This window comes from Amblyomma mixtum, chromosome 8, assembly GCF_055824585.1.
Source record: "Amblyomma mixtum isolate Tamu chromosome 8, ASM5582458v1, whole genome shotgun sequence".
NCBI classification, from domain to species: Eukaryota; Metazoa; Arthropoda; class Arachnida; order Ixodida; family Ixodidae; genus Amblyomma; species Amblyomma mixtum.
In genome coordinates, this window is record NC_143019.1 from 13,634,531 (window position 1) to 13,646,910 (window position 12,380).

Here is a 12,380-nt window from a genome sequence, read left to right on the forward strand (position 1 = left end):
CAAAGCGTCATAGCTGCCTTATTTACACGACAGGACGGTCAAACCAAAATACTGCCATGCGCTCGCAGCATGAACGGCAGACACAGCGAGAATGTTTTGCAGTTTTGATTGTAGCTACGTAGCGCTGCTTCGTATGCACAAGAGGTATAACGCTTTCGCAGCAACGCAGTGGGCAGCGGCCATTCCGCTAGATTCAGAAGTAACACGTCACTTTCAGCAGATAGAGATGACAAGTTAAGCTACAGCTAAGTGAACAGACCCTTCGAATTACTCACCTCTTCAAAAACGGCACTTCGGCTGGCGCCACCGCGGACGTCGGCACCCACAGCACGGCTCTTGGACTCACCCGCTTGACAAGTAATTGCACCCTCTCATAGGTTTATATCCTTTAATTCCTTGGCCTGCCAGCAAACCTAAGCCGTGCACAAGGTGGGCCTCGATACCGGTGAATTGAACGCGCGGCAGCAGTCCTGTACGTCTCACACTGCGCCGGCGCCTCCGCTTTCTCATGGGCCGACATTTTCACAAAGTGGAACCTTTTGAGCGTGGCCGCTCTTTTCTGCTTCACGCAGTTCCCGGAACACCCTCTCAGTAACGCGGTGTTACGGGATGGACAGTAATTATCTATGGCGAGACGCGAAATACACTCACATTTCACACATCACCGGCTATTTAACGCTGCGGCTGGCTGCGGCGGCCGCGCGCGCGACCACCAACATGGCGAATGCTGCGCCGGCCACTAGCGCCCCTTGCGGATGACGTCATGTGAATACCTCCTATAGTCATTATGAACATCTTGTATAGAAAAAGTGCCATTCATTGAGTGAAGACAATATGAAGCATTACTTGATGCTGAGTTATAACAGCCACCTTCAAATATAGGAGACGGACTGCTGCAACAAGCAAGGTGTGTGCTCACGAAATAAGCTTGCATGTTTCGTGTATTTTATGCTTCCTGTAGAATTAGTCAAATTTTTAAAATCTGCATTCGCAAAATTTCTCAGATTCTTTATTCTGCATTCGTGCAATTTGAAATTTTCCACAGCAGAAATTTAAAAGCCTTACCTACAATGAGGAAGTTCCTTTACCTATTGAGCTCTGAACAGGACACCTGGCGGATTGCAGGGCAAAGCAAGAATGCTGTTTAAGCCATTCATTAAAAGGAAATCTAGATGATATGGTAGATTTTAAAGAAGGCAGTAATTACAGTTAACATCAACCTGAATACAATATGATTATTAATAGCAACAATTCACTTCTTTGAAATCTACTCTGCCCCGAGGACCCCATGAACACATTGGACAAACTAAGCATTGGAGCCATGGTCATGCCACTTGCAAATGAATTCATGCACTATGAGCAGAACAAATTTTTTACTCTTTCTCGAGTTCACACTGCTCCATCTTTCGTTTCCAGCTTTGGCACAGATTGTGAAGCAACTAGCCAGTATTAATTATGGTTTTGCAGTGTTAGCCTGCACCAAGCCCTTACCAAGCTTCAGGCCCTGCCAAGACACTTTCCAGTTCATCTGTCTATGCAAAAACAGATATGAATAGACAAGGAAAAAGAACAACTAGACGAATGAGGCGGGAGACAGCACAGCATCAGCCCCCAATGGGTGTGCTCTCCTGGCGTACCTGGGTGGGGCCCTTGCTGGGCGATTCGTTGTCTGAAGAGGACGAGTCATCCGATGCCTGTGGAGGTGGCGGCCTCCGGCCAGCCATGTGCAGTGCACCAAGGCTGGCACTGCGCAGCATGCCTCGCGAGGGTGGTGGCTGCTGTGGCTGCATCTGCTGTGGCTGCTGGTGTGAATGTGACTGCTGCTGCTGCTGTTGCTGGGACCACAGGCCGACCGAATCACCTGCACAAAGCCATCACCATCATCAGCCTGACTATGCCCACTGCAAGGCAAAGGCCTCTCCCATGTCTCCCCAATTAACCCTGTCCTTTGCCAGCTGCGGCCACCGTATCCCCGCAAACTTCTTAAAATCATCCGCCCACCTAACTTTATGCCGTCCCCTGTTACGCTTGCCTTCTCTTGGAATCCACTCCGTTACCCTCGAGGACCAGCGGTTATCTTGCCTTCGCAATTACATGACTCTGCCCAAGTCCATTTCTTCCTCTTGATTTCGACTAGGATGTCATTAACCCGCATTTGTTCCCTCACCCACTCTGCCCGCTTCCGATCTCTTTAACGTTACACCTATCATTTTTCTTTCCATAGCTCGCAGCGTTGTCCTTAACTTAAGCTGAAACCTTTTTGTTATCCTCCACTTTTCTCCATGGCACACAGCTCTGGAGGCCATTAAAGTCTGCGCAAGGATGTTTTGCTACAGAAAGGTATTGGCACCAGGCAAGCGGTACACCCGAGCCTGCAGTGCAGAACCCCCCCCCCCCAAAAAGCAGCCATGAGAAGAAAAGTACAATAAGGGGCGCTACAAGCTTGCGTGTTGAGGTGCATGTTGGGGCAGCCATTAAAGTCAGAGTCATGGGCCGTTTACACACCATCAATAAGCAATAAGCACAGCCTGCAGTCAGAAGCAAATTACTTCCAGAAAAGCAGTGTTGCGCAATCTTTAAGTAAGCAGGAAACACAACAATGCTGTGCAGGGTCACCCTAAAAAAAAAAAAAGAATTGCCCCGGGTGCCAGACTTTGCTGTGCTGAGAGCCTTCACATCAGTGGCTACTTTGTATAATTATGTATGGCATAAATGGAAGAGGCTTGCTTGCGCACTTAGTGGCAAACTTTTTGCATCTCATTATGGATGATCAGCTCCCTCCACTCCAGCTGACCAGCGGCAGAGTATGTGAACTTCCTGTAGCAATGCAGACACATCAGGAACAGGTTGCTAATTTTAACTGTGCGTGGGAGACCTGGCTGGGTGACTGCACATTATTCACTGTGCCTGACGAGCACCTGTGGAGAAGGTGAGGCGGCGCCTGGCCGAGATGTCGGTCATGGAGGCCGTGCGGCGGATGAGGTTCTCCTCGGGCGTGGAGGCCAGCAGGTCGCCGCTGCTCTTGCTGCTGCACCAGCCCAGGGCATTCAGCTTCTGCCGTGCCTGGTTCAGGGCTTGCGCCAGCTCCTCGCGCCTGCGGCTGCTGTTGCTGCTGCCACCGCCCACGGACGACGGCAGGGAGCCCGTCTCCAAACTCGGCCGGTGGTGCCGTGCCGAGAGGCTTGAGCGCGGGCTGGGCCCCGTCACTGTCAGGGACGGAGGCGTGACGGGCTGCTCCAGGCTCTCGTAGTTGGCACGCATGAAGTGCTCCCGCTGGCCCAGTTTGTCCAGGTTCTCGGTGCTCACGCACAGGGACAGGGGCCGCAGCTCGGCAGCACTGCTCGAGTCCTCATCCTCGCTGTTGGCTTCACTCTGCAGGTCTGCAAATGCATGGCCATTGTGAGCAATGCCCTTGAGCTCACAGACTCACAGGCATTGTACTACCTCAACAACAAAACCCGATCAAGGCAGATGAAGACGTTCAACAAAGGCCTCAACATTTTAGGACCACTTTAGCCTGCTGCCAAATGCAATGATAAGGAGAGTCACCAGAAGAGCACTGGCATGGTCATCATGCCAATATTCTACTGGCACCAATGTGCTGAAACAAGGTGCTGGACAAAAAGAAGCAGTGACCATTGACCTTTATATAAGACGCAGAACATTTCTTGGCAAAAGAGAAAAGCTGGGCAGGTGCCAGATTTCATTACCACAGTATGGCAAGACAACCAGGTATTCAGAACGCATTAACTAAGTGGTCACTCTTGTCTTTCTTTTAATTCCTGCATGTTCACATCTGCACCCACTTTAACATGGTCTGCCAAATACAAGCAACAGCATGTGCCGTTATAACCATTCAGTAAGTGGTAGGTAGGAATGAAGCCATTCTTTTTTTCTTTTAGTTGCAGCATTCTTACTGCCACAATGCCTAGCAGTCCAAGCAAACTGCTGGCCCAAAATACTGCCAGCATGAGCACGCATCTTTGGGGTTTGCACACTCACCTGGGGTGCTGTTGTAGACGCGCCGATGCGGGCGTCGCCGAGGCAGGTCAGCCTCAGTGACGCGGAAGCTGCCCACAGATTCGGTGGTCCCATCCTGAGGCACAGGGTAGAGCACACTGCCGCTACCCTCTGTGTCCGAGTGCTCATCCTCGGCATCCCCATCTTCCATACGCACACTGCCACTGGCCGCACTGCTCGAATCGCCTTCCCGTGCTCCCCCGCCACTGCCAGGCAACTGCAACACGAGCGTGCCACCCAGGTCATTTGGCTGCAAGCAACCAGCTCTACAACATCCACTGCACTGCTGCTACCACCAGGTCAATGAACAGGAGATTGACCCCATACTTGTAATCAATTACAGCTCCTTTCCTCTGCGGTGTCTATACATGCAACAGAATGAAAATGAATATGTTTTCAAATTAATCTAACACTCCACTACCTCACACCCCCATTTCTTCTTACAGACAAATGCAATTAGAGCTTGGCAAAGTGACATCAGTGTTACGCACACAAATGAAACTGCTAAGGGATCTTTTTGCACAAACTTTTAAATCAGAAATTGCAGCCTAGATACCACAGCAGCTTGCTACAAGCACTGTTCCTTACCCTGAGAACATACCAACCACGGAAAGTAAAAACTTTTCTGCATTTAGCACAGTGGGGTGCTGCAGTTTTTTCGCTCTGCATCTCACAATAGCCATTATGGATTGGGTACACTCTCCTAGACAAGCTGCTGTCGTTTCAGTCCACGTAGTGTGGGAAGTGCAGCCCCTTCATCATGTGCCAGGAATAACTGCAACTGACCATGTGCAAATTCACTTGTTTGCGTGCAGTGATTGCATACCTCCTTGCCATTCTCGAAGATGGCACGGGCTGCATCGAACCGCTGGGCCCAGCGACCTCTTGGCTGCGGCACGGGCGGTGCAGCTGGAGGCTTGCTGCTGGGTGGCAGGGGCTGTTGTTGCTGCTGCTCCATCATCTGCACGTGTGCACAACCTGTGATTGCCTGGCCTAGCACAGGGTATCAGTATTGTTGGAAGTGCAGGGGAAGGCCTGACAGCATAACCAGAGCTTTGGATGATATGCAACACATGGCTGAGGGTAGCGACTTGAACCATGCAAGGACGAGGCAACACAGAGACAAAGCAAGCACACACTTCTGACATCTGGTTTACTGTTATAATTGGCGAACTTAAGCACGAACAAACAGCAATTTAGAGAACTGCAAAGACGATGCAAACAACAGGCAAGTGATAACTTGCTTACATGGCTGCCGTGAAAACCTAACTCTGAGCATAACTTTACCTTCGAAATCATAATCATGAGATGCTCCTGTAGGGATTCTTAACAAAGGATTGACAGTATAAATAAATAAATAACAAAGGATACAGCACAAACAATACAGCAAGCAAACACAGGCTAAGCGCTTCACCAAAAACTGAAGTTTTTGAGACTTTCATTGATCCGTAATGCTCATGTACTGTCCGTTTGTTTTCTGCGCCTTGTCACCTCTTGCAGGTTAAAAGTGTCCCAAGCAATTACCTAGCCTGTCTTGCAACCCTGCCCAGTCAGCGTGGTCGCACACTAAAGAAATAAGCGGCTCTTTTGCAAATGATGCCTTTACTATTTCCATATCCTTGTCAGGTTTAACTGCTGCACATAGCAATGCAAAGCTGAGTAACCCCCACAGGGTAAAGGATACTCGCTACTTTCATAAGAACCCATTCGCCGGACTGACAAGTGCTATGTGCTGCGGTTGCTCACCAGCCAATATTAAACAGTGGTAATGCACCCACCTTAGATGATGTTAAAAGATGGTGATAAACTGCAAACTGCCCTTGAACGAGTTGTCTTTTTCACATTACACTGACCTAGACAAAGGCACATTTTCTAAAAAAATAAAGAAGAGGTGCATACAGTATTGTTATTATTTGCAGATACGCAACGTGTGAACCAGAAAGGCAAAAACTTTTCTGGTATGAGTGGGTGCCTGCATGCCTGGGAGTACATGCACTGCAGAGTGCATGCATGCAATGCAGATGCATGAAGTGCATGCAGTGCAGACACATGAAGTGCAAAGTGCATCCAGTGCAGGAGCATGAAGTGCAGTGTGCATGCACAGCAGATGCATGAAGCGCAAAGTTCATGCACTGCAAAGTGCACCCAGTGTAGACGCATGAAGTGCAGATGCACGAAGTGCAAAGTTCATGCAGCGCAGACGCATGAAGTGCAGTGTGCAAGCAGTGCAGATGCATGGAGTGCAAAGTGCATGCAGTGCAGACACATGAAGCGCAAAGTGCATCCAGTGCAGATGCATGGAGTGCAGTGTGCATGGAGTGCAGTGTGCATGCAGTGCAGATGCACGAAGCACAAAGTGCATGCAGTGCAGATGCACTGAGTGCAGTGTGCATGCAGTGCAGATGCACGAAGCACAAAGTGCATGCAGTGCAGATGCACGAAGCACAAAATGCATGCAGTGTAAAGCGCATGCAGTGCAGATGCATCAAGCGCAAAATGCATGCAGTGCAGATGCATGAAGTGTAATGTGCATGCCGTACAGATGCATAAAGTGCATGCAGTGCAGATGCATGCAGCGCAGATGCATTAAGCTCAGAGTGAGTCCATGAAGTACAGAGTGAGTGCATGAAGTGCATATTCCACGATTTGTACCTGCTTCTTGGCCCAGGAGGGCAGGGGCCCCAGACTGAAGCGGTATTCGGGAGACTCCTCCTGCGGACTGCCGGACACCAGGGGTCGTGCCACTGCTACCGAGGAGGGCGTACGCCTGCACATACATGTACACCATTTGCATTAGGACACTATAGAGGGGGTGAGCCAGACCTTCACGGCCACAAGACTCCACTTCAAAGCACAAGCTTCCCCAGTGGCCACTTGCTGAAGACCAGCATACATTGGTGAACATAACTTCCAGCATTAGCTAACTGCTATGCTGTCAAATCTTTCAGCAGGCCTGCGAAATTAGTTTTAATGCCACAGATTAAGACAAAGTCTTCAGACCCCAGTCCCTGCAGATTTCGGACCAGCGACTAGGCAGGCTTTGAAACATCAAAAATGTCAGGAGATTTGCAACTGATAAGATCAGAGAGCTCTGGAGGCTGGCTACACTTTACTGCGGGAGCTGCACATATCAAGATTTTTTTACTCGGACTACAGAAAGTACTGCATTTACTTGCAACAACAATCAACATACTTTTTTTCCCGAAAAAGGCACCCCCTGAAGAATTGGGGGTGCCTTTATTATTCGGAGGAAAAAAATTCAGAAAAAGTCAACAATTTTTATCTTAGAACTGCATGTATAACTCGCACAGCAGCATGTAATGCTATCCAAAATGAGCAGAACTAGCGTTGATTTCAGCCCTACTTCCACCATTCAGTGCGAAGCCCTACTGCAACAAGTTGCTGTAATCCTTATACGCAAGATCGAACAGAGCAGCGCTTTGCAACTAGGCTGGTGCTCCGATTTCTAGTGGGCTGTTCATACTGCACGGTGAAATAGAGAAATAAATCCTGACTTTTGAACAATGGTGCTTTTACAGTTTTGCGCAGCTGTTTCAGCATTAAAAAAAAGGGCACTTGCTAGAACTCACTACCATTATCAGTAGACTGTCGGCCAAAAGAAAAGGGTGCGTCTATTATGTGAGGGAAAGATTTGTCGACAACCGAAGTGGAGGATGCATTCATTACGTGAGTAAATACGGTAGATCGCTTTATTCAAGCCTTATGCAGACACAGGGCATCACTGCTGCGTTTGTCACAGCCCAGCCTCCAGTGAAGTACCACACCAGCTGTTTCCTTCTCATTCACTTCATTTTACCATAACTGGGGTCTACCTTAAAGGGCAACTGCAGCACTTTTTTGAGAATTTCGCGATATTCAAGGATTCAAATCTATGTAGGCTGTAGGTAAAGCATGCCAAGTGTTTTTGCACTAGCATATAAAATAGTGATGTAACCGACGATTGAATTTTGCGCTTGTCCTCAGTGCACAGGAGGAGTGCAGGAAAACTCAGCGTGACATCACGGAAGGTATGATTTCAATTTACCGCTGTCCCCAGCCACACCCTGCCCTGATGCGTTAGACGCTGCCAAACAACTCTCAGAAGGGTTCACCTTCGGTGGCGTTGGTTTTGTTGCTTCAAAGTAGGCGTTTGTGCGTTGGAAATGTACCGATACCTTCGATGATGTCATCATGCGCCCCCCACTTGGCGTTGTGCGCTGCCTGAAGGGCGTCCAGTTTTTCATCGGCGATTACTTCACTATTTCTAGTGCTAGCCCAAAAAGAGTTTGCATGCTTTACCTGCACGTTTCACACATTCGACCCTCTTAAGCTCTTTGATTTCAAAAACCTATGGAGTTTCCCTTTAATTCACAGCTGTACTGGCAAATGATCCAGGGTGCATCTTCATGGAGGCATTTTTTTTTATTTTACTGTAGTTTTTTAACTGCTTTTTTTCTTGCACCATCAAGCAAAGCACACATATAAAGTGCCAGTTGTTCCACCTGTGGAGTCAACAGCAACATATGAGTGCCAGGTGGAGAGTTTGGCGTTGACTTGTCGCAGCCACTAATTAGGTGTGACCTGCCATCCGAACTATACGCAGACTCTGAATGTAAGTCGACTCCCAAGCTCACAGCCCTCACCGACTAAAAAAGATGTTAATCCAAATATAAGTCAACAGTTGCACAACACCTTGTGCCCCCCAGGACACCGGCACAACCCTTGGCCACAACCAAATTGCAAAAGAAGCAAAGTCCCCACAACACCAGCACGCAATGACTGTGGTAAGATGGCTCCACTCACGGGTCTCGGTCGGACTCCAGGCTACTGCTGCAAGTAGAGAGGAGAAAGAGAGGAAGTGTGTCAGAACTAAAGCATAAGACCAGAGGAACACACGCACACAGTCCCCATTTATCAACCATGGACCACACTTTCCTCCAACAAAGGATGTGTTTTAATGATGATCATGTACAGGAAAGCTGGAACCGGGAGTGCTGAGCAAGTCAGAGCCCTCCCCACAAGTATTCTTATCTCCGAAACTTCCCTGTCCCATTTACATATTTTAAAAATGCAAATGACAGTTTACATTGAGGAGACTCTGGCCCACCTAGCACCCCCTATTATGGCATCCCTGCTAGCATAGCAAGCAGGCTACTTTTCTACGTAAGCAGGCAGCTCAGCCTACCCAGGCAGACATGTTGGATAGGTAACCATCAAAGTTGCTCCCGCTCAACAATTATTTGAAACCACATTACCAATGATTATGGCCCTCAGTCTGCCACGATTATGCAATAAATTGCGGATTCAAGCATTTTTCATGGAATTGTATAAAAGCAGCTAAGCACTCTTTTTTGGTGCCATTGTTGTTAGGGGCATGAACAGGAACGTTAGTAAGACAGCAATATGACTAATTACCTCATTGCTCAAGTATAACGTGAGAGGACTGTTGAACTAATACCGTTCAGGCCACCCATAGCCAACGGTACCCACAAAGAACACAGGATGGCATGATAGAATACAGAAGTGGTGAATACATCAATGTTACTGAAAAGGCAGCGCTTCAGACATGCATATTGCAATCGAGCGAAGCTAAGCCTCCGATACTTTAATGCACGCAGCCTCCACACAGCAACGGCAGCAGCCACTGTCACTGCTGCACTACCGCTACTTGGTAATTAGAGCTGCCCAGCCACGCACCTATTTGCCTTTTTTTTCTTTCTCTACTCTACTAAACTCGTTCAGTGCCTTCTCTTTCTCAAAGACCTTCACCGCCTTCTTTCTACATGCACAGCAACCTTATTTCCACTTGCGCACTGCATGCTTTGCCCCAAGTATGGTAAAAAGCTGGCTTCTCCTAGTAACTTTCAAGCCTGGTGGTGGAGACATTAACTACCTTGAAAATCTTGAAAACAAAAAATTCACACTGTATTTTATTTTCTGAGGCATTATTTGACGTCTCTGGCGCAATAATGCAGATTCCCTGTTCTCAATTCACGAAATAGAAAACTTGCCGCCGCAGAAAGTCAGGGGCCTTGTCAATGACCATGCTACCACTTCGCTGCCAAGAACAAAAGGTCTACAAGTCCCTGTGCCAGTTGAATACATCACACGTACCTGGCATCCTGCCACACGGTGGGCAGTGGTTCTCCAGCCTGGTTGCTGCGGATCGTCTGGCTCACTTCCGGTGGAAGACGCCACACAAAGATGCAGCTGCAGAGAGGGAGCAGAGAGGGCCCCCCCATTAGACCACACAACAAAAAATGTGTGGCAGCACGTAATCAGCTGTGCTGTCTACTTAACAAAGAATGTCGGTAGTTTGGATTCTAGAATAAACTGAAGTTCCGATCGCACACAATGTTGAGCTGATTAGCTTGCACCAGTTGCTTCAATTTTTTTACCCCTTTCTTTGCTTCCTGCACATACAAGTGTCCTTCAGTGCTACCTGCTCTAACTGCATTACCTGTTGAAATCCGCACCTGCAGTGGCATATAGTATTACCCATGAAAAACAATGCAACTTGACATTAATTCACTTCCATCCTTATGTGTCTGGTTTGTATTGCCAATGCACGCCTCTAAAGAAAACTTACTGTAGTTATGTTTCTTCTCAAAGTGCGAAAACCAAAAATGAGTGCTAGAATGCTACCATTACATGGATGTTGACCCACAAGCCAAGCTGTACTTGAGTAAAAGCCTTTTGCTTCTACTCTCATTTCTGTACGTAGGAAGAAACAAATAAGTAAATAAATAAACAATCATCATCAGCAGCAGCACACATGCCAGGCCTCTTTTACTGATCTCAAATTAACCCGGTCCTGTGCCACCAGCAGCCAAACTATCCCTGCAACCTTCCTAACCTCATCTGCCCAGCTGAGTCTCTTGTATGCATTGCTAGTTCACATTCTCCCCTTTCCTACCTTAAGGGGGGACATGGGTCTTAGAGCGTTGCGTGAGGAATGCAACGCTGGAAGCAGTTTTCAGTTTTTTGTCCGTGTGGACAAATGGGCTTAATAGTTAGTTTTCAAGGGAGTTAACCAGACATACAGTGCCAGAAAACACATGACACACATGAAACTAACTATTACGCCCATTTGTCCACACGGACAAAAAACTGAAAACTGCTTCCAGCGTTGCATTCCTCACACATTGTAGTATCTACCCACATATGAAAATTAAATTTCTGGTGGCCCATTTTTTTCCTATTGTTTGAGCAGACAATGACATGATATATATTAATATCTCAGGAACTAATTGGCCTAGAAATAAACAAATTGCATATTTGAAATCAGCAGAAAAAACTGAATAAGGCTCTGCAGTTTCATTGCATTTGGTGTGTAAATAAAAAAAATGTTTTAAGACCCATGTCCCCCCCTTAATTAAGGGACCAGAAAGAAGAACTGAAAACTGAGCGAGTTGGTGCATCACTGAAGAACTGAAAACACTGCTGCAACGACGGACAAGAAAGAAGGACACTGCTTGTCCTTCTTCTTTCTTGTCTGTCATCGTAGCGCTGTTTTCAGTTCTTCAATGAAGGATGAGAAGGAATGACACAGCCCGAACCTCACACGCAGAGCCACACGCACCTGTCGCCCGAGACGGAGATGAGGTGGCGGCCGTCGTGGCTGAAGCGCAGCCCGGTGACCAGCTCCGAGTGGCCCAGCATGGAGGCCAGGCACTCGCCCGTGCTGTACTCGTACAGCGCCAGCGTCTTGTCGGTGCAGCTGGTGGCCAGGTAGGTGCCCGTCGGGTCCAGGGCCACCTGATACACACGCACGAACCAGATTATGGGGCCTCAGAAAGGAGAGGAAGCATGCCAACCAAAGAACAAAAATGCACCTTGATGAGCGTGCCTTCATCTGCGGGGCTTCCCCGGAAGCAGCGCGTGTTCTTCCCCGAGGCCAGAGCGTAGACCCGCACCTGTCGGTCCTGGCAGGCAGCCAGTATGTGCTCCTGCGAGATATCCACCTCCATGTCGTACAGCGTGGTCTTGCCCACCACGTGGTGCTTCCGCGAGAAAGCTGGTGGGCCCTGAGACGGTTGCTGCGCCTTTCGGAAGACTATGGACTTGTCCGCGCCGCATGAAATCATCTGTAGTGTGCCTGGTGCCCGCACGAAGCGCACAGCTGTGATGGAGGACGAGTGGTCATCCAGGGTCTGCTGGAATGCATACTCTTGGTCCACGTCAAATAGATGCACGTAGCGGTCGCGGCTACCCGAGGCCAGCAACCGGCCGCCCTCATCCGGAGGCCCCGAGTACTCCAGGCACAGCACCTCGGAGTCGTGCGCCTCAATCTTGCAGACCTCCTGGGCGCCTGTCCGCGCCAACTGGTGGATTCTGCACCAGTGAAGGAAGAGGTTTAG

General features: G+C 48.6%; 1 protein-coding gene across 2 annotated transcripts in view; it reads right to left on the minus strand.

The window, feature by feature from the left end:
• Wdr62 (WD repeat domain 62) overlaps positions 1–12,380 on the minus strand; it is a 33,734-nt gene that overhangs the window by 4,370 nt on the left and 16,984 nt on the right. For both annotated transcript variants that reach the window (XM_089556539.1, XM_089556538.1), the window contains 9 exons: positions 11,856–12,354; positions 11,603–11,778; positions 10,135–10,230; positions 8,824–8,850; positions 6,673–6,787; positions 4,847–4,981; positions 4,003–4,237; positions 2,919–3,380; positions 1,638–1,861 (listed from right to left, as the gene is read on the minus strand). In XM_089556539.1, the coding sequence (XP_089412665.1) occupies positions 1,638–1,861; positions 2,919–3,380; positions 4,003–4,237; positions 4,847–4,981; positions 6,673–6,787; positions 8,824–8,850; positions 10,135–10,230; positions 11,603–11,778; positions 11,856–12,354 (1,969 nt within the window). The remainder of the gene's footprint in view (positions 1–1,637; positions 1,862–2,918; positions 3,381–4,002; positions 4,238–4,846; positions 4,982–6,672; positions 6,788–8,823; positions 8,851–10,134; positions 10,231–11,602; positions 11,779–11,855; positions 12,355–12,380) is intronic.